This window comes from Muntiacus reevesi, chromosome 1, assembly GCF_963930625.1.
Source record: "Muntiacus reevesi chromosome 1, mMunRee1.1, whole genome shotgun sequence".
NCBI classification, from domain to species: Eukaryota; Metazoa; Chordata; class Mammalia; order Artiodactyla; family Cervidae; genus Muntiacus; species Muntiacus reevesi.
In genome coordinates, this window is record NC_089249.1 from 44,573,792 (window position 1) to 44,596,306 (window position 22,515).

The 22,515-nt window shown below is 39.7% G+C and overlaps 1 protein-coding gene across 1 annotated transcript; it reads left to right on the forward strand.

The window, feature by feature from the left end:
- Positions 1–4,578: 4,578 nt before the first annotated feature.
- On the forward strand, positions 4,579–20,952 carry LOC136172261 (C-type lectin domain family 2 member D11-like). Its single transcript, XM_065941475.1, has 5 exons — positions 4,579–4,698; positions 13,320–13,448; positions 15,989–16,164; positions 16,756–16,862; positions 18,343–20,952. The coding sequence occupies exons 1-5, from the start codon at positions 4,596–4,598 to the stop codon at positions 18,461–18,463; spliced, it is 636 nt and encodes a 211-aa protein (XP_065797547.1). The 5' UTR covers positions 4,579–4,595; the 3' UTR covers positions 18,464–20,952.
- Positions 20,953–22,515: the final 1,563 nt, after the last annotated feature.

Below are 22,515 nucleotides of genomic sequence, written 5' to 3' on the forward strand. Positions count from 1 at the left end.
TGAACCCCAAACAACTCCTGTTTAAACAAGCATTCTTATTTCTTCCCAACTCTAATCCTAATTTCTGACAATTTATATAACCTTGTAGTTTTTGGTCTTTATAACCTTTCCTCAAAACATATTAGCCTGGAGTTTTGATCTGTGTATGATCTCCTGAGAACAGTGGTGCTAACAAGCCACGAATCAATGCCTTTTAGAGTAGGTTTGTGTGTGGGGGTGGGCGTTTCTATTCTCAGAGGTCTTGGTTAACACAGGTTGAACCTCAAAGAGACAGCACCTTATCCCCATCTCTGCTAGGCCAGGGAGACTCGCAGGCTATGGAGATGTATGCAGACGTTCTTGGGCTCTGCTAGGAAAGGACCCAGTATGGCAGACAGCCTGAGCAGAGGGCTGTCCTCTTAGATCCACCGTTAGTGCACCAGGTCCCCATCAAGCATTTGGCAGGTTGGAAAGGAGCCAAAGACCCTTCAACGACAGGCATCCTGTTTACAAGCGTTCCGACTTCCTTTTCTGCCTCAACATCCTGAGAAATGAAACACAGGAAGTGGGGTGTAACATCTAGGGCGGAAGGTGGGGAGGGAGGGTTATATAGTACCATCTGGGGTACCATTCGGTCCATCGGCCTATTTTCCACACCCTGCATCCGGTGTCTCCCTCAGACCTTGGCAGACAATGGGGCCTGGATGTGGGAGACAGCCGTGGATGGAGAGGGGTGTGGTCACCCCACAGGGAAGCTGGAGGCGCTGGGAGAGGGAGGCAGTCGCAGCCCTGAGATGCCGCATCCCCCTATTTGGCCACCTCTGCTGCTGCTGCTGCTGCGTCGCTTCAGTCGTGTTCGACTCTGTGTGATCCCATAGACGGAAACCCACCAGGCTCCTCCATCCCTGGGATGAAAATATTGGAGTGGGTTGCCATTTCCTTCTCCAATGCATGCAAGCATGCTAAGTCTTTTCAGTCCTTTTTGACTCTGTGCGACCCTATGGACAGCAGCCCACCAGGCTCCTCTGTCCACAGGAGTCTCCAGGCAAGAATACTGGAGTGGGTTGCTATTTCCTTCTCTGTTGGCCACCCCTGGTCCAGAGCAAAGTCATAGAGAAAGAGGAACCACCACCGCTGAGAGGAGAAGAGAATGAAGAAACTGCCTTCTGGTCTCAAGCAGGTTGCAAATTCTCCAGGGCTGTCTCAATGAGTGAACATCTGGCCTGCTTGGGTGATTTGAAAAAAATTGACTTGAGTTCTCCTCGGATGAATGTGCGCCTAAGCCGCCCTCTTCATAGGAGTTTGCAGAACTTTAGTGGGTGACTGGGAGATTGCTTACGGTAAGCTCTGTGGTCTAGGGATTAAGGGTTTTGAAAGGCTGAGAGAGGGCGGCAGGTCTTCTTAGTGACCTGGTTCAGGGTCTTTCCCCTTTTTTATGTCTCCGCCTGCCTCACTCCCAGGATTGTATCTTAATTGAAAAGTTGAGATGCCTTTGGAACTGGCCTGAATTCCCCTCGTTTCCAGAAACACAGTATTCTTGGGGAGACTTGTCTTTCAGCTTTGTCTGAAGAGCCTTAAGCTCCCTCTGGCAGAATAAAGGTGTTAAAAAAAAAAAAAAAAAAGTTCCCTTCCTGGTGTCATGCAGGTTAAGTGTATCACCATTTTCCTAATGTATTGCCTTTATTAACTGAAATTTCAGAAACAAAGACCTGGTTGAGAAGAAGATGCATTTTTGGCTGGATTGTTAGAGCCCTAGCTTGGAGACACAGATGCAGGAAGCTCTGAGTTGTGACGGACACACTAAAGGAAAAGGAGGAAGTTTATTTATTTAATCTTTTAAATGCGAGAAGCCATGGGTTCATTACAGAACTTGTTTCTCAAGCATTAAAACTTCAGTTGATGAGAAGTGAAGTGTGCCAAGCAAGGACTAATTGCACTAACACCGGAAAGGGAGGCAGGGAGGTCTTGAGGGAGACAACAAGATTTCTCAGGGTACCTTGAGGTCACAGGAATCGGCAGGTGTTGCTCTGTCCTTTTGTGTGGTACAATACAAATTTACAAAGAAGTTCTAGTTCTTGAATTCTAAAATCAGACCCTCGCCTTCCAGCTCCATTTTCGTATGCTGAGCACTCCATTATAATGATCACTCTATTATAATTTCTGTTTATCATTGCTCTTAGCTCTGTCAAATCTTTTGAAATGTCCCTCTCTTGACTAGACACCAGAGAAGACACTAACCTTGCCTCACCCATTCTGGAAAATCCATCCAGACCTATCCCACACAAGACCCAGGTGCCTGCTTCATCTTCTTCATCAGAATTTGCAGAACTTTTGTTTCTCAGCACCAACCTTAGTAGTAAACAGTCTGCAGATATTTGGTGACTGGATAAGAAGTGATTAGTAATGCAAAAAATATGGAAAAAATGAGACTGCCACTCTGACTAGATATGTTACACAGCTGCTGCAATAAATAGCCTCCTAAATTTCATTGATAGCACAGTGTACATTTACTTATCACTCATGTAACTGTGAAATACAGGAGGCTCTAGTTAGAATGCAGCTTTCTTCCACATGGAAATTCAGGTACATAAGTATCTTTTATTTTGAAGCTGTGCTACCGCTAAGGTCTCCTTGTTTTTTTTTTTTTTTTTTTTTTTTTTTTCCACCTGAACGGAGAAAGGCAAAGGTTTTTGTGAAGACATGTCTGAGCTTGGGTGGCCCTAACCTGCAGGGACTTGAAACAGGACTTTGGTTTCTGGCCAGAGATTGAAGTCAGGCCAAGTGCTGAATCCTGGCCATTAAGATTCATTTCCAGAAAAATGAATTTCCACAGGAAAACCAAAACTAGTGAAAAAAGTGAAACATTTATTAGGAGGGAAAAAAAGTACGTGTGAATAGGCACACACTGGCAAGCCCAGAGCATCAGGTCCTTGTGGTAGTTTGAATCACTTTTATGAGATTTTCTTCTGGGTTTCCTTTGGCCAAATATCTTGCTTTGGCTGATTCTGAGTCCATGTTTGGTAGATATCAGTGTTCACTTTTCACTTTCATGCATTGGAGAAGGAAATGCAACCCACTCCAGTGTTCTTTCCTGGAGAATCCCAGGGACGCGGGCGTGTGGTGGGCTGACGTCTATGGGGTCGCGCAGAGTCAGACACAACTGACGCGAGTTAGCAGCAGCAGCAGCAGCAGCGACCGCTCATGTGTGTACCCACATTTCTTAGCCAAGATGGGTTCTAGTGAAGAGGCCTATGGGCAGGTTGACATTACTCCCTTTTTGATCTACAAAGAGCCTTACTGCGGGTGTATTCTTGAAAAGGTCCTCTGGACCTTGAGAATGAGAAAAGTACTATCTCATATCTGAACAAGGCTTAGCTCCTCCTCCTCTTTGTCTTGGGCTATCTGTCCACAGGGGACAAAGTCCAGCTGTAGAGCCCAGAGTCCATTTAGCTCCTGCCTCCTGTTCATTTCCAACAGCACAAGAGATGACTAAACATGGCCACCTGATGTGAAGAGTTGAGTCATTGGAAAAGACCTCGATGCTGGGAAAGATTGAAGGCAGGAGGAGAAGGGGATGACAGAGGATGAGATGGTTGGATGGCATCACTGACTCAATAGACATAAGTCTGAGCAAGCTCCAGGAGATGGTGAAGGACAGGGAAGCCTGGCATGTTGCAGTCCATGAGGTCACAGAGTTGGCATGACTGAGTGACTGAACAACAACATGTATATTTTTGGAAGGTCTGCACCCAGTGACATAGTGACAAGATGTTGTTCAGTTGCTAAGTCGTGTCCAACTCTTTGTGACCTCAAGGATTGTTGCACACCAGGCTCCTCTGTCCTCCATTATCTTCCAGAGTTTGCTCAGATTCATGTTCATTGAGTCAGTGATACTATCTGACCATCTTATCCTCTGGCACCCCTTTCTCCTTTTGCCTTCTGAAAAGACATATCATCAGGGTCTTTTCCAATGATTCAGTTCCAATGAGTCATATCAGGTGGCCAAAAGTACTGCAGCTTTAGCAACAGTCCTTCCAATGAACTTTCAGGATTGATTTCCTTTAGGATTGACTGATTTGATCTCTTTGCAGTCCAAGGGACTCTCAGGAGTCTTATCCAACACCACAGTTCAAAAGCATCAAATCTTTGGTGCTCAGCTTTCTTTATAGTCAAACTCTTACATCCATACATGACCACTGGAAAAACCATAGCTTTGACTAGATGGACCTTTGTTGGCAAAGTAATGTCTCTGCCTTTTAATATGCTGTCTAGGTTGGTCATAACTTTTCTTCCAAGGAGCAAGTGTCTTTTAATTTCAAGGCTGCAGTCACCATCTGCAATGATTTTGGAGCCCAAGAAAATAAAGTCTGCCACTGTTTCCATTGTTTCCCCATCTATTTGCCATGAAGTAATGTGACTGGACACCATAATTTAGATTTTTGAATGTTGAGTTTTAAGCCAGCCTTTTCACTCTCACTTTCATCAAGCGGCTATTTTGCAATGAGAGGTGGAGTCTGAACTGGGAGGGTGCTAGATTCTTTTAACTTATATATTAACAGAGTTTCCTTTCAACTCACATTTCCTGCTTTGCAACTACTGAGAAAAGGTACCACAAAATGCTTTTTCTGAAACATGACAGAAACATGACAACGGAGGTGTCTTTAAAAATGTTAGAGACAGACCCTACCTGTAGAGGGAATGCGGAGGCCTGGAGATCTGGTAAGGTAAAATTGATACACTTTGACAAAACAAAATGAGAGTTGGGGAAGGGAGTTCTTATACTACTGACCACTACAGCAGAGTAGAAATTGTGCTTCAGAAGTATCAGTACTTCACAGTTAACATCCATAGAAGGAGAGATGTTTTGAGGGACTAGAGGTGGGTGAGAGGGAAGGTGTGTAATTGTTATATTGTTATTCTGCTTCTGGATATGCTACTTAAATATTACTGCACAGGGAATTATGTTATAGGAGGTTAAGAGAAAAATGGTCTTTGGGTTTTGTTTTTAATTAATCTTTGTATTTTCTCCAGGTTACTAGCAACTTGCATTCTGGCAACTCACATTATGGTGTTAAATAATAGATGATCATATTCCAGAGGTGATGGCAAACAGACAGCAACAATTTTGTAGTACATATACTAATAAAAGTTGCCCATACCTCCTAAATAGCACAGGATACTCTGTAGTTGATGTAACAAACTAAATAGGAAAAGAATTTGAATAAGATAAAATAAAATAAGATATTAAGATAAGGTAAAATAAAAATAAGATAAAATAAAATTTTAAGTAGATATAAATGTATGTTTTCTTTCCATTGGGCACAAAATTTCCCGGCAAAGTTTCCTTTTGGAATTAAGGGTAAATATGATTTTCAGTAATATCATTAAGTGTTTCAGCTAAAATCTATTGAGGCTCATTTATGTGTCCAAATAATTTTCTTTGTCTTTCCCTCTGTCTCTTTCCCTCTTTATGTCTCTTTCTCTTTCTCATGGGGTCTAGTGTACTTCTGTTATTTATATATAGTGTTTTATATATATATATATATATATATTTATTACTTCTGTTATTATATCTTTCTCTTATTTTCATTCTCTGGTCCTTTGATCATAGTGCATCTTAAATGCTAAGCTTTATATCATCCTTTTTAGATTACATTACCAAAGTAGTTTCTATAATATCTTACCAGACATTGTCAGTAGTGATATTAAAGTATGAGTATCTTTTAAATATAACCATTTTAGTTAAGCAATTTTGATTTAATGAGAGCATCAGAGTATTAATGTAACATAGTGATTGATTATTAAAAATATTTGTTGAAATATGGTACCTATCTGGTTAATGTTATTATCAATATCAATGCATTAAAAAAAATTGTAACCTCATGTCACTTTCCCCTGATGTTAGCTGAGAATTAATTTCTTACTGTTCTCTAAAGAGACTTTTATTTAATAAAGCCATGAATAATTATTGACCAAAAAAAACCCTTAACTGCAAAAACTAGGACTATTGGTGAAACTGTTTGGTGTCATTACAGGGGCTCCAAAGAGCTCTGGTACCATAGTTCTTTATCTTTGATCCCAGAAAGAATTCAGTGAGAGGTAAAGTGATAAATAAGTGAAAGTGAAAGTCGGTCAGTTGTGTCTGACTCTTTGCAATCCCATGGGCAGTAGGCTGCCAGACTCCTCTGTCCATGGAATTCTCCAGACCAGAATACTGGAGTAGGTAGTCGATCTTTTCTCCAGGGGATCTCCCCAAACCATGGATCGAACCCAGATCTTCCATATTGCAGGCAGATTCTTGACCATCTGAGTCACTAGGGAAGCCCTGGTGATAGATAAGAAGTGATTTATTAGAATAGAACACTTGTGAGGCTTTCAAGTGGGTGGACAGTGTCTTCCTGCACTGCATAACTTACTGGGCTACAGCTTTATAATCAAAGAAAAAGTAGGTGGTGGAGGAGACCTTTGTCTTTTCCTGAGTACAAGTCATGCTTCCATCATCAGCAACTCCTCCAGGTTGATCAGGAGTTTCCTTTCCCTACATGGTCAAGTTAGGTCCACAAATTTTTTTTTTTTTTAATGTGCATATCACAAGAATCATTAACTTACTGAGCTCACTGCACAGGATTAGGGTCTTATTGTGCCACTGTTTTATTGTTTGGGGGCATGTCTCGTGCTTCTATCACATGATTCTTTTGTTAGACAAGCCTGCTTGGTTTTGTGGTTAAGTAAACCTACTTTCCTGAATAATTGCTAAATTACAGCAGTTTCCCATATATTGCTTTTTGCTTTTCTTTTGTAACTGAAAAACAGATGTGGAGGTTCAGGGTAGAAGTAGGAAAATAAATCCATCTACCAGCAAATCCTTTAGCATTTTTATGTTATAGCAAGTTTAGTGAGAAAAAGAATGTAGTTCTTGCATGTCTGTACTTTAGTCCAAGAAAAAGAAATCCTTTTACTGAACGTCTAATTTCTGCTAAAATATGCATTTTCTTCATTTTCTTTCCTTATCACCTCTCCCTGCATTTTATTTTGTATCTGGGACAACAGGATATTGAAGTTCCTGAGACACAGGGTTCATGTTTAATGAAAAATAAAGTTCTTAAGGAACATTAATATTTTACTACTTCTGCCAATTGCTTATGTAGCTGAGGCTCTTTGACCAGTGCAGATGTGAAATCTATTTTTTTTTAAATTTAAAATGTTTCTGTAAGTTAACTAAGTTTTCTAGTACATGAAATGAAAGTTAAAACCTGTAGAACTGTAATATGATTCACTTCTCTGTTCTTCTGTGAGATAATTTCTAACACCATTTTTCAAACTAGACATTTGAAGGTTATTGTGTTCAGAGTGTAATATAAAACCACATGAATTTAGAGGGAGATAGGAAGAGGACACTCCACAGGAGAGTATAAGGGAGGAAGACATTTTCCTCTGCTCTTCTAGTTTAAGAATTAAATTGACATGAGACAGATAGCAAATAAAAATCAAACAAAACTTTGCAGACTGAAAAAATACATGTAACTTAATGTTGAGAGTTACCTCTTATTCGATGGGAATTTTTAGGGCTTCAAGCCTGGGAGATAATGTCTCATGTAACCCCATGAAAACTGCTCTGAGGAGGGGAGGAGGGGGGAGTCAGGTTATGTAGAAGTTTGGAACAAGGGGCAGGTAATCTGAACATCCAAAGATTATTGTGATTTAAAGAACACCAGACATCCCAAGTTAAGGAATATAGTGATTTCTGTGTACTGGAAGATGTAAGTCTGGGCTCGCTGAAATCATTCCCTTGATATGCATCTCAGCTGTCTGGGGCTGGTCTCCTGCACTTTTCCTTAGTGCTTACAGCAGGGAGTGACTGCAGCTTAATGACTGCCAGATACCAAGCATCATTCTCCTTCCTAAGCACGCTCAAGGCTCAGAATTTCACATCTGGAGGGTCAAAACTGCTGATGACTGTGACATCCTTGTTTATTGATGTGGCAAGAAATTCCACATCTCAAGTTGAATCATATGTATGTATACATGAGACAGACCCAGGAAAACTGAGTAGCTCACCAAAATGGCCAATAGCTTCACCTTAAATAGCATCTTCAGCTAAAGACAAAAGATGTTGGGGGTAGTGAGAGAAGGAAATGGAAATGGAAAAGCAAAACTTTGGTGAATAAATTTTTGCAGGGCTGTGCAGAGACAAAGATCTTTAGGGCCAGGATAGACTCTGATCTCTAGGCCCTGACCAGTCTCCCCAACCACACGCAGGCCCATAATCTTTGCAGATATTTCTGGTGATAGCTCTCTTCTAAACAGCTCCTCTATCTAAATTCTTTTAGACAAATAGGGCGAAGATCAAAAATTATTCCTGGATTTTGGTTGCCTTGCTAATTTTTAGGTTGAAATAATCCACATGCGAAGAAACATTTTTGGGGTGGCAAATTTTATATCCATACAAAAAAACAGAAGGGAAGAAAGTAAGCAAGAAAGAGAAATGAAACAAGGGAGGGTGTTAGGAGAAAGATATAGAGAAATAAAGGAAAGAAAAAGAGGGGACTTTTAGAATACTGTACTTAGTTCACTCAGTCATGTCTGCCTGTTTGCAACCTCATGGACTGTAGCCTACCAGACTCCTCTATCGATGGTGATTCTCCAGGCAAGAATACCATGACCTCCTCCAGGGGATCTTCCCAACCCAGAGATCAAACCCAGGTCTCCTACATTGCAGGCACATTCTTTACCAGCTGAGCTACCAGGGAAGCCCTTTTTAGAATATTAGTAAGTAAGTCAGTGTTAGTTGCTCAGTTCTGCCCGACTGTTTGTGATGCCATGGACTACAGCCCACCAGGTTCCTCTGTCCATGAGATTTTCCAAGCAAGGATACTGGAGTGGGTTGCCATTTCCTTCTCCAGAGGATCTTCCCAGCCCAGGGATCGAATCTGCCTGCAGATTCTTTACTGACTGAGCTACAAGGGAAGCCCTTTTAGAATATTTACACTTCCACAATTTTTTTTTTCATTGTTAGAAGAGTAAGATGTGAATCTCCCCTTATTTCTCTCCAATGAATCTCCTTCTTACCCCCCACCCCTTTACAATATTAGTAAGGGGCAAATAGAAGATTCATTGGAGAGAGGTATGGGGAGATTCACATCTTACTCTTCTAACAATGAAAAAAATTGTGGAAGTGTAAACTTAAAAAAGTATTCACAACCTAAAAGTTGAGAGTATTACCAAGCCCAAGCTCACTCTGCTCACCCCTGACAATAGGCTAATAAATCTGAGAGACAAGGTATTTAGGCAAGGAATATGACTTTACCCAGAGAGCTGGCTGACCAAGAAGATGGCTGACTAACATCCTGAAAGAACCATCCTGTCGGGGTCTGGATGCCAGGTTATTTTATGGATCGGAGATGGGGAGAGGAGAGGAAACAAAATAAAAAGAAAAAAATTGATTTTTGTTGATATCTCTTAGAATACCAAGCCTCATGCAGAGGGATGTGCTATTTTCACTTCTTTACATCATTTCATGGGTGGTGTGACATGAAATATACCCTGTAATATCAAAACAAAGATGCCGGAGCTCTCTGCAGTTCTGGCCTATAAATATGAATTTCTCAGTCAGGCTGGTAAGCAGCAGAGGAGGGGTTTCATTTCCCACACAAAGAAGAGGGATGTTATAGCCCTTTACATATGAGCAGAGTCAGTCTATCTCCTTGTGAGCCAAACAAAGGCAGCCTACCTAGCCCAAGAGTCAGGGGAGGTTGGGCAGGCAGAGCTCCTTGAGACAGGCTATTATGTATGCCTTTAATAACAAAAGCAGTGAAATGAGAGTTAAAGTCACAGAAACAGGTGCTGTATGGAGTCAAAATGAACCCTTCCTGTTTATAAGAGTTATGTTTTATTCGGTGGGAACTTTTAGAACTTAAGCCAAGGAGACAGCATCTCAAATAACCCTGAGAGAAGTGCTCCAAGGAGATGAGGAGGGAGGCAGGCAATATAGAAACTTTGCAACAAAGAGCCTGTAGCCTTTGAATATCAAAAGTTTTTTTTTTTTTTTTTTTTTGGTAAATTAAAGAAAACCAGACATCCCAGGTTAAGGAATTTAGCACTTTTCTATATATGGGAAGATTCAAGAGTCTGGTCTCACTGAAATCATTCCTTTGATATGCACCTCAACTATTTGGGGCCAGTATCCTGTGTTTTCATATTCTGAGTTCCTTCAGGGCTCAGCAAAGGGAGTGGCTGCAGTCTGAGGGCTACTAGAAGGAGGGAATTCTCCCCTTCCTGAGTTCCCTCAGGGCTCAACATCTCACCATTCTGTGATGACTGCAATTGCTGATTACTGTGACATCCTTTGCTTATTGTTATGACAGGAAATCTTCCATTTCTCGGAAGTCATAACAAATGGAATTTCTAAGACAATTGTGCTTTAATGCAGAATCAGAAAGAATGAAGGTGGAAAGTTTTATATGGAGCCAAAATTCAAATGTCATTGTATAGCATCCAAAGATGTCAATCCTATATGTTTTCCCCCTGTTTAGCATTTAAACTGAGGCTTCTGAACATTCTATAAGATATACGTGAAATGAGTGAAATGTAGCAGTTAAAAGAAAGTTAGGAGGAACTTTTCAAAAGTGAAATTGACATTCAGAAAAATTCACCTTTTGGTGTACATTTCTATGAGTTTTGACAAATACATATAATCACATGGCCACAACACAATAAGGGTACCCACCCCCGCCCGCCCACACACATGCTCTCTGTAAATATTTCTTTGTTCTCTCCTCATCATTTGGCAACCAATGATTTCTTTTCTATTTTGTTACTCTTGAAGAATTCCTACAGAGTCAAGCTTTTTTCACCAGCAAAATGCATTTGAAATTCATCTGTATTGTACTGTATATCAATAGTGTGGACTTAATAAGGAGAGACATTATTCACGAGGACTGTCACAATAGGAAACACTCTCTGAAAAATGTTCTCATTTTTAAGTAAGGCAAGAAGGGGAACAGAAGAGAGCTAGGTGGAAAAGCCAGTGGCATTTCCAAAGTCACACTTCTCACTAGTGTTCTGGGAACGTGAGGTCATGATCACACATTAGTTGGGAAGAATCTCACTCCTTTCTTTAGGGCCTTTTACATTTTCAGGCAATCCAGAGTTCTCTTGGTCTTTGGGGAGGAGAAAGGCTCAGTAAAATTTACTGAGCCAAAGCAAAATAATAAATAAGCAATTGTGAGCATGGGATCAAGTTTTTCTTTTTTCTTAGTAAAAAGTGATCTTTATTTACCTTTTTCCCAGCTGAAGGATATTTGAATTGTTGCCAGTTTTTGGTGATGATAATTAAAGTTATTATAAATGTTCAAGTATAGGTTTGCGTGTAAATGGATATTTCCATTCCTCTTGCATAGGTACCTAGGGATGGCATTGCTAGGGCATATGGTGAGGTTATGTTTGCCACACCTCACTGCCAAGCTGTTTTCCAAAGTGGCTGTATTGTTGCATTTTCAATAGTTTATGAGAATTCCATTTGTATCATTTCTTCACCATCATTTAGTTTTGTTATTTTATTTGCCACTCTGATACACATCTTGTGGCAGCTCACTGTATTTTAGCTTTCCCTAGTGACTGGTTGGAGCTTTCCAGGTGGCTCAGTGGTATAAAGAAACCCCCTGCCAAGCAGGACACATAGGTTTGATCCCTGGGTTGGGAAGATTGCCTGGAGAAGGAAATGAGAAACCATTCCAGAATTCTTGCTTGGGAAATCCCATGGACATAGGAGCCAACTCCTATAGACAGAGGAGCCTGGCAGGCTACAGTCCATGGAGTCACAAAGCAGTCAGACAAGGTTTAGAAGCTAAACAACAACGGCTGGTTGTGTTGGTTTCTTGATTCATGAGAGCCAGCAGGGATGATAGGAGCTGCCTATGGGCACGCAAGTCCACACTCCCTAGGGTGAAAGGTTGCCTGGGTTACCAGGAGCCTGCCAGGAGCCTAATGTCACAGGAGTCGCTTGGCTCCCTGGAGCAGGCAGGCACTGGGGAGAGGGGGGCCTCGGTTAGTGAATCTGCAGGCTGTCACCCAGGGCTGCAAGAGTCAGACTGATGTGAGGCTAGAGCAGGTAGACCTGGAATCTGTAGTGAAGTCAAGCGCTGCTTTACTCTCCTTTCCCACAGGGAGAGGGTCTCTGTCTGTGCTGGACTGCTGAGTCCTGAGGGAAGGGTTTGGGGGGCCTGGTCCCCAGGACTTCACTAGGAGCCAAGGGACACAGGAGCCCCACCTGGAGCCGCTGGAATTGGCAGGTGTAGGGGGAGACAGGAGCCTGGCTCCTAGGGGCCCACAGGGAGCCCGGGGTGGAAGCTGTCTGGGGCTGCATTGTCTGCTGGGATTGCTGGAGTGCAAGGAGCTGGATGAGGCAGGGAGTGGGTGTGCCTGGAATCCTTGGCTCTGGGGAAGGTATATCCATGTGCAGATAATTTTCAAATTAATATTTCTACTGGGAGGTGAATGGATACCACATCTAGAAACACCTTCCTTCTTTCTAATCTCTATATGTCTTTTATTTATTTTTCTTGTATTTTTGGCACTGATAGAACCGTTAGTAAAATATTCAATTGGATTGTTAAGAAAAGACATCCTGGCCTTGTTCCTGACCTTTAGAGGAAGGCATTCACTTTTTCACCATTAAATATCATGGTAGCTGTAGTATTTCTATGAAGAGTGAAAGTTCAGTTCATAATTTGTTGGGCTTTCTTATTTTCGATGACTGTTTCATTTTTCCACTTTTTATGTCTGCATGCATGCATCCATGCTAAATCACTTCAGTCATGTCCAACTCTGAGCGACTCTATGGACAGCAGTCCACCATGCTCCTCTGTCCACGGGATTCTCTCGGCAAGAATACTGGAGTGGATTGCCATTTCCTTCTCCTTTTATGCCTATATAGATGATCATATCCTTTCTCTTCTCTTATTCTGTTAATATGATGAACCATATTGATTAGTTGTCTAATGCTCCTCTTAGAACTTCTAACCAAATTTTTTATTTAAGGAGGTAATTTGGATTGTGTGTATGTTTCATTTTCATTCTGGTTTCTAGTCTGTCTGTTTCTTACTCTCTTATTAGCTCTTCTTACAATAACTGGAAGACTCTCCAGGGGAAAAATACTGTTTCCTTATCTCTGGATCGCTTTTCAGCCATGGCCATCTCTCCTGGATGTGAACCTTTTGTGAGGGATTTTGGCAATAGGGGAGGTGAGGTACAGCTGATTTTACATGTGGATTCTGTGATACATTTAAGTTTTTCTTTCTAATGCTTCCATGAGATTGAGATTATGACATTTCCATTTACAGGTAAAGATTTCCGAAAGAAATGCCTAGCAATTATGTTTCCTGTTACACCTGCCAAGCTTTACTACTGCATCGTGATTATCTTTATGCTTATAGCTCTAAATGTGGTGTTACTTTTCACTTGTGTGGCAGGTGAGTTACCTGTTCTCCAAGCCGAACCATGCTCTTTGCACATTCACATTGTAAATAAATATTTATTGAGCTCCATTATGTGCCAGGGTGTGTGAAACACTTGAGGTGTATCAGTGAACAAAACACACAAAATTCCCTGTCCCAGGGAACTCCTATTCTATTAATAGCAGGAAGATGCAGATATTATAATATAGAGTAACAGATTGAGATGAATATAAGTGTCCAGGGAAAGCCTCCTTGAGAAGATGACAATTCAGCAAACTTGAAGGAGATGAAGGAGCCATTGGCCATGTGGGGAACGCATTCCAGATGGCAGGAACGAGTAGAATGAAAGGAGAAATCTCCTGGCAGGTTTGGGGAACAGCAGGGAGGCTTCCACAGTTGAATCAAAGTGAGAATGAGGAAGAGTAATGGGCTGGGAGTCAGGCAGGTCACAGCCTAGTGAGTCAGGTAAAGACTTTGGCTTTTAATCTGAGTGCAGTGGGGGGTATCAGGAAGAGGGAAATTGTAGGAGAGGAATGCCATGATCTGAATTTCATTGTAGAATAAAACCATTTTGACTGTTACATCGAGAACAGACTGTTGGAAGAAAAGTTAGACTTTGGGAACGTCTACTGGGGTAAACTTACAGAAATCCACACCAGAGCGGACCATGGCTTGGCCCTGTGGTAACAGTGGAGGTGGACCTGGTGTCAGAATCTATCTTGAAAGTTGAACCAACAGTATTTCCTATCATATTAGATAAGGGAGGAACAAGTGAGGTTAGGAAGCAAAAGCATGTATTCTTCCCACAGCCTATACTCTGATATCTTGCTGGTTTCAGAGCATCTCACAAGGGTCCAAATATTTTTATACATATTTAACAGAAATACATATAAAATAGCATTTCCAGAAACACTGGAAATACTACATTGTATTTTTCGTACTAAAATCAATAGTTGAACTATGCCATGTTTTGTCTACTGGAAGGTTTTATATCCCCAAGAGATGTATCATAGTAAAATCTAGGAAAGGTAAGGAGTTTGCCTTTCTTATGTCAAGAGTAAGAAGGACTGATATTCAGGAAGATGTGGGGAAAGGGAAATCTGTGTGATGCTAGGAAAGAATACTACAGAAATTAAATGCCACAGAAATTGATTTCCTTAAAACCATTAGTGTCCATGGACCCCTGGAAAGTGAGATGCACAGATTCTCTGCTCGAAGATGAGTGGATTGATGGCTTTTGTGCCTGAGATAAGACTGTTAGTGATGACTCTGGGAGGCAACAATCAAATACAATATGTATTTCAAGACTGACCTCAGGGATAAAAAGTCACCATATAAAATATATATATATATATATATAGTCATATATTAGTTTTCACAGAACATTTTTCCAAGACAAACTGTCAAGCTAATAAAATCATTTAGGAAAATCACCTACCACTAGCTTGCACTCTGCAAGTGACCACAGATCTCAATATTGCATTCTCCAAGAAACCAAAAAGAGAAAATAGATCTCGGAAAAGGAAAAGTCCGCTGTTTCGGAAAGCAGTAAAGTACAATCACATTTCCACACAGTGAGTAGCATTTGGTGTTTTATAAGTGGTTAAAGCTGGTAGCATTTCAAGAGGCATTAGAAATATTAGTTGGAGATGCATTACAGCTCAGCAATTCCGCATATAGCCCAGAGTTGGGTGGCATCTATAGAGAGTGTTTAGACAAGCACCTGAGAATGTGACTCTGGAAGCAAAATAATATGAAATTATGTAATGAATGGTGCCAAAATACATATAAAATAAAACTGCATTCTGATAAACAAACGCATTGGGCATGGAAGACATTTCTGACAATCTGTCTACCTATGGAAAGTAGGTCCTGTTCAGATTTTAAGAAAAACAAAATGTTTGCAGAACCATAAAGTACAAGAGTCTAGTTTATATTTGGCCATGTTTGTCTTCAAACTCCTCATTTTGGAATTTAGTTTTGCTGTACTTACATATATGAATACATGTGTGTGTATATGTATATACATACATAATTTTTTAAAAAAAAGAAAAGACCAACCTCAGGATGGTAAGTGGAATAATAGGTAAATGACATAAGAAAATGTATTTGTTATGTTCACTGTGTCTGTCCAACTTTTAGTGAACAGCAGAGAACTGGTTCCACAAATCTATATGTAACGAATGGTGCCAACATACATATAAAGAAAAACTATTCTTTGGGAAAAACAGACGAGTTTGGACTTGGAAGACATTTCTAATAATCTGTCTACCTATAGAAAGTAGCCCCTGTTCAGGTTTTGAGAAAAACAAAATGCTGTTAGCCAAGGCCATAAAAGTACAAGAGTCTAGTTGTTCTTTGGCATGCTTTTCTTCAAACCCCTCTTTCTGGAATTTAGTTATACTGTACCTACATATACATATACACATGTATATATGTATATATTAATACATACATATGTTAAAAAGACAGACCTCAGGATGGTAAGTGGAAAATAGATAAAAAGGATGAGAAAATTTATTTGTTATGCTTCACTATGTCTGTTCAACTTTTAGTGAGGAGCAGAAAGCCAGACTCACACGTTCTGTATGTCCCCTGCCCAAAAGGATGGATTGGATTTGGGCGTAAGTGTTTTTATTTTTCTGAAGACTCAAAGAATTGGACATTCAGTCAGACATTTTGTACTTCACGTGAAGCTGTTCTTGTTCAGTTTGAAACTGAGGAGGAGCTGGTAAGAAATATTTTTGGATCATGTTCTTTCTTGAATACTTAGCCCCTGATAAGGATGTAGGCTACACAGGGTGACAGCTGAAAGAAGAGGAAGAGTCCCATTCCAGGCAGGCTTGGGGGCTTGGAGTGCATATTAGTGCCTGATATTTCCTGGGTATGTTCTCTACCTGGAACCCTGTGAGACAGTTTAGACACATTCTCTCATGTAATCCTCATGGTTAGCCTTCAAATTAGATATATTGTTCCCATTGTAAAAAGAAGTCTGGTAATCATGCAGTTTATCACCCAAATTGGGACATTTTGGGGAGTGAAAGTGACAATATTACATTGAAAGTGACAGTATTATGTTGGAACCACAGGCATAACCTGGGACTTTCCCAGTCAAATTGAGATGTGTGATCACTTTAATGTAATTTAGGATCAGAGACATTTGAGTGACTTAAGCTGAGAACTAGGGACTAGTCTTCTCCCTTCAATATCTAAGCTTCTCAATCATACCAGGCTGTCATCCAAAGAGAGAAGGCTGGGGGAAAGAGGACTCAAGGGTAAAATGAAGGATACATGTGTTTTTGCTTTCTGTGTTTTGTAATAGAACTTTCTGAAAAGTCACAAAGGCCCTTTTGATCATTGGATTGGCCTTAGCAGAGAATCATCACATCATGCTTGGAAGTGGACAGACAACTCTACATATAATACGTCGTAAGTTTTTAGACTGCGTTTTGTTCTATTTATATGTGGTTATGGGTGAGAGATGTATTTATGGGAATACAAATTTAATATCATGAAAAGTTTGCTTGACTGTGAGGTATAAAATAGAAATCCTTTGTATGCTCTTCTGTTTATTATCTGTGCCTTTGGGAAGACTTTACGTATCATGTTTTTAGTTGAAATCTTTAGCATGATGATGGCATTGGACATAGTTCTTCCGCTTTCACCCACTGACTTCAACTGTGCTGAAACCCGCATTTAGAATGTAGAGAGAACAGCTGAGGTACTCTGGGATCCTACAGTCTTGGAAAGCCACTGAAGAATTGGTATCCACAGACCCTCAGTCCACTCTGCCAGCTGCTCTGCCCATTCCTAAAAGGAAGATCATCAGAGAACCAGTGGGAATCCCTCATGTGATAATGTATCCCTGGAAGGAATTTAGTAACACATCTTGGGTTGTGAATACTTCAGTGGGAATGTTTTAAATGTAACCATTACTTTGGAGCCTATAGAATATAAGGGGCAGTCACTTCCCTCAATCAAAGCTAAGCCTGTTTAAGAATTTACTAGTAAGCACATATGTTTATTTTCACCCATGTATGAACCAGGTCAGGAGAAGACAGAAAATCATGTTCCCTGAAAGCTAATTAAAATAATCAGTAAAAGATCAAAAATAAGAATAGAAAAGAATTTTATCTGAGCCAAGTTGAGGACTAGCCCAGAAGCCCACTTCCCAGATGGACTCTGAGAAACTGCTTCAGTGAAACAGGGTTTCTGTCTTTGTCTTATGTCTTGTCAGAAAAGAGAACATTAAGCATGTCAGGGTTATACTCCTTCAAGGTTTTGCTTTAAAAAAAAAAAAAAAAAGAAAGAATAGACCAGCAAGTACACGGTGGGTTGACATGGCATTGGCACCTGGGAAGGGAGTCTTACCATCGAAGGAGGACCAGCGTTGGCATCTCAAGAAGAGGGACATTTAAACTTTCTTTTTAATTTGGACATTCTTTACTTCTGGTCAGTGTGCCCTTTTGTTTAATAATTAAAGTAGATGTACAGTGGATGTTTAATATGACACAGACTATTTTATAGCATAAAATTCAAGTTAAATCATGTATAAGCCAGAATGACTTACCAATATTTCAATATGTGACAATTTCTTTTATCACCACCCATGGCAGCAGTTCACTTGTCTGCAACTGTGAGCCCTAGTTAAATACCTAGTCAACAACATAACTGAATTTGGGATGGATGATGATAACCTTCCAATATTCCATCCGGGACTTTGAGAGTATAAAAGGAACTGAATACAGAAATGGTCTATATTTACTCAGAAGCCTTATGAACAACAGATTTTCATTTTTCTCTTGTCCACATTAAAAATACCTGGAGTCGGGGGTACTGAAGATTATAGAGGAGGAATGAATGGAGATGTCCAGGCTATGCTTTTTTAATATTTTCGTGTCGGTTTTAGGTTCGGCATGACAGGAGATGGAGAATGTGGCTACCTGAATGAATTTGGAGTTGCCAGTGCCAGAAGTTACACAGATAGAAGATGGATTTGCAGCAAACAAATAACGTCTCCATATCCTTAAATTCTTCAAGTCCTTTTTAGGGGTCACACACCATCCCTAAGAGATGCATTAAAAATTGCTTTATAAATGTTTTATAACATTTTATTGTAAATGTTTGTATATACATTATATACAGTTGCCCTATTGCTTGCTTTGCCAAAACTAACAGGAATATTTATCGATAGTGTTTGTTAACCCCACAGAAGCAAGCTATACTCGCATGAGATAGGAATTTGGAAGAGATTCTAAATTAAGTAGGTGTTAAATAATATGAGTTGATATTTATGTTTTGAACCCATAAATATGAAAGAATTCCCTTTTTTCCATACAAACAGCATTTTATTTGCACACTTGGGACTGCAATAATGACTACGATAGCTAAAACCATGCACAATTATTTTAATAACCAGTGAAAAATATTACAATTGGTTAACACATTCAGAATTCCCTGACTGTCTGTTCCAAATGTACATGGTCACTTTTTCTGGACTTCCCTGGTGGCACAGTGGATAACAATCTCCCTGCCAATGCAGCAGACACAGGTGCCAGCTCCGGTCCAGGAAGGTTCTGTACCCCAGACAGCAGCTCGGCTCCTGTGCCACGACTACCGAGCCCGCTCTCTGGAGCCCATGAGCCACAACTATGAGCCCGAGCGCTACAAGTGCTGAAGCCTCACGCCTAGAGCCTGTGCTCCTGTGGGAGAGGTCACCGCAGTGAGAAATCCACACACTGCAGCGACGGTCCAGTGCAGCCAAAAAGGAATAATTAATTAATTAAACTAAGAAAACAAATATAGAGAGAAAATTTTAATGCTACCAAGACTAGGGACTTCCATGGTGGAAGTCTAATAATAATAATAATAAATTATCCATTTACCACAATAAGTAGGAAACAAAAGAAATCACATAATTGGAAACAAACAAACTAGATTTTACAAGCTGAAATGAATATCAAAGATTCCCACATGCTGCAACTAAAATCTGGGGCAGCCAAAAATTTTTACAAATTTCTAAGACTAATCTTTATTTCAGACTCCATATTTTAAGGCATTAGAAATACTGTAAAGGTGCCTTTTACGCTTTAATTCTTGGTGTTTCTGTTTTAAATTACAGTGTGCTAAGTAAATATTATATCTATAAACAAATACCAATCTGTTTTTTACACTATTGTATTTTAAAAATCCTGCTTTCACCCCATTTAAATCAAAAATAGTGAATTGCCTCCTCTCATTACCCATGTGATACTCCGTCTCAAAAATGTTTATGTATGATTGAGGTTTAGAAACAGAATGTTTTAGATTTTTACAGTATGAGCTGCACTGTACTGATGAGTCCAGAAATGGACTAAATAGCAATTTATAATGCATCTTCTGTCTTTATGTATTGGGCTGTCCAGTGAATAAGATCTTAAAGAATAGAAAATCCAAATGACATTCTTGGCCAACCCAGTGCTTCCATTTCTCCCATCTTAGTGGTGTGCTTCCCAATTTCTTCTTTTTTTGTTTTTGATTTTGATCTACAACCATATTCCAATAAACATTGTGTTAATTTCAGGTGTGCAGCAGGGTGAATCAGCATTGCACGTACATGTATGCACACTTTTTTTAGATTCTTTCCCCACAGGAATTGACGCAGTATAGAGTTTCCCTGGGCAATGCATTATTCCTGACCAATTACCTATTTTACAGAGAGTGCTGTGTGTCTGTCAGTCTCAGTCTCCCAATTTATCCCTCCACACCCCTTTACAGCCCTTTACCACCTGGTAACTCTAAGTTTGATTTCTAGTTCTATGACTCTATTTCAGTTTTGTAGATAAGTTCATTTGTATCCTTTTTTAGGTTCCATGTATAAGCGATATCGTATGTTTGCCATCAATTTCTGCTTGTAATTTAATTTAATTTTGAAGATACTTAGTTTTGTATCTATTTATATATATTATATATAATATATATAATTTTATATACTTAAATTATGTACTTGATGATTTTTGTCTTGCCGTCCCTTTTACCTCAGGTTTTGTAAGATGAGTGGACTATGTCTAGTTCACTTCCGTGTCCTCAGAGACTAGCACAACGTCTCGAGTACAGAATGCTCTAAACATACCTGTGAATGTATAATGTCTTCCTGACTGAGGTGCTGCCCTGTTTGCCTTGTTTCTGCTAATTTTCTCATAAAGAAATATAAATTTTCACAGAAATCTGGAAAGTAAAATAAAGCAATCAGTAAAATTTATATTGGTAAACTTGGTGTGATTAACTTATAAATGATGTTTGAGTCAAACTGTGGCCCTAACTGACTTAGTATTCTTTTACAAGCTAGTTTCATTAACATAAATTAGGAGAACAACATATGAATAAAACATACTGGTTTGTCAAATTGGTTCTTTTTTGTTGTTGTTGTTATGTACAAAGCTTTATTTAAAATGAAATATTACACTTTCTCTCCATATGCATTCACATAAGTACACTCTTATTGTATACTTATATATGTGTGTATGTGTGTGTTTCCTCATGTGACCATGGGCTTAAAGGAAAACACACTATAAGTTAAAGCTGGAGTGTCTATATTAACATCAAACAAAGCTGAATTTGAGCAAAGAAATATTATAATGCTAAATGTTTTGATATATAGGAAGATTTAACAATGATAAATTTATTTTTTTATTTTTTCCATTTATTTTTATTAATTGGAGACTAATTACTTTACAATATTGTAGTGATTTTTGCCATACATTGACATGAATCAGCCATGGATTTACATGTGTTCCCCATCCTGAACCCCCCTCCCACCTCACTCCCCATCCCATCCCTCTGAGTCATCCCAGTGCACCAGCCCCGAGCACTTGTCTCATGCATCCAACCTGGACTGACGATCTGTTTCACACTTGATAATATGCATGTTTTGATGCTGTTCTCTCAGATCATCCCACCCTCACCTTCTCCCATAGAGTCCAAAAATTGGTTCTGAATCTTTGGCAGAACCACTTGAAGACAGAGTCTAGGGTAAATACGTAGTACATTAACACAGCTTAAGACAAACATTTCCATAAGAAAAATGCATTGGTTAGCTCAAGGTTTGAGAAAAGTTAAATTCAGGTGGAGCCAGGTGTCATCATGGTAACACAGAATTTTAAGAGAAACCTCCTTTTAAATTTATATAGAGAAGGAGAAGAAATCTAACGCTTATTTGTTTCCTCCTGCAGTTTAAGAGAGAGATAAAAAAATGTCTGACACTTATCAGCCTATTTCCTCTCTTTGGAGACCCCTGGCCTTCCCTGCCTGTTACCCTCTCATTGTGATCTTTTTACCTCAAAGCAGAGGTACTTCACATGAAAAATAAATAGACCACTAGTTTCACTGGCTAGGTTAAAGATTCAAATGAGGTAACAGATGAAAGTCTCTTGTTACTCTATTTGACTCCATAAATATTTAATACATAGTTTTTGTTTTGTTTTGTTTCCATCATTGCTCTACAGAAATGAAAGTAAAAATAGCGGCAATAACATTTTGTGTTATTTTTTTGTGATGGATGTTAGATCAGCATCTAATTTGTGTATGTGTGTGTGTGTGTGTGTGTGTGTGTGTGTGTGTGTATGCTCAATTGTTCAAGTACCATTTGTTGAAAAGACTACTTTTTCTCTGTTGTATTTGTTATAGCTACGGGTTCTGGGAAACAAACTCACTCAGAAGTACAATGCAGATAGTGGGGTGCAGTTTATTACTGCAGAGTCTCAGTAATAAACTGAGGCCCAAGGCAGAGTCTCCTCTTAGCCAAGGACCCCGACCAGTTTTTGTAAAAACTTTATATACCCTAAGTGTATGTGCTCAAACCCACTTCCCCAAATTCCTTGAAACTAGTCTGGACAAGGTAAAAGAGAGATACAATCAAAGTTAACCCATGATTCATGTGTCGTAAGCCTAGATAGTTAAACAGTGGGCATTTATCAATAGACCTGTGGTCATACCCTGATAAGCATAATGGGATTTATGACTTTGTTCTGTTACAGAGATAATTAGCTTATTCTTTTACGCGATGGAGAGTCTAGGTACAAGTCCTGAGGCTCCTTCATCTGGG

Excerpts from the sequence above, each read along its gene's own strand:
- LOC136172261 (XM_065941475.1), top strand. The coding sequence starts at position 4,596 with ATGCTTTTTCTGAAACATGACAGAAACATGACAACGGAGGTGTCTTTA. Across the intron at positions 4,699-13,319 it reads TGCGGAGGCCTGGAGATCTG|GTAAAGATTTCCGAAAGAAA; the intron begins GTAAGGTAAAAT and ends TTCCATTTACAG. Across the intron at positions 13,449-15,988 it reads ACTTTTCACTTGTGTGGCAG|TGAGGAGCAGAAAGCCAGAC; the intron begins GTGAGTTACCTG and ends TTCAACTTTTAG.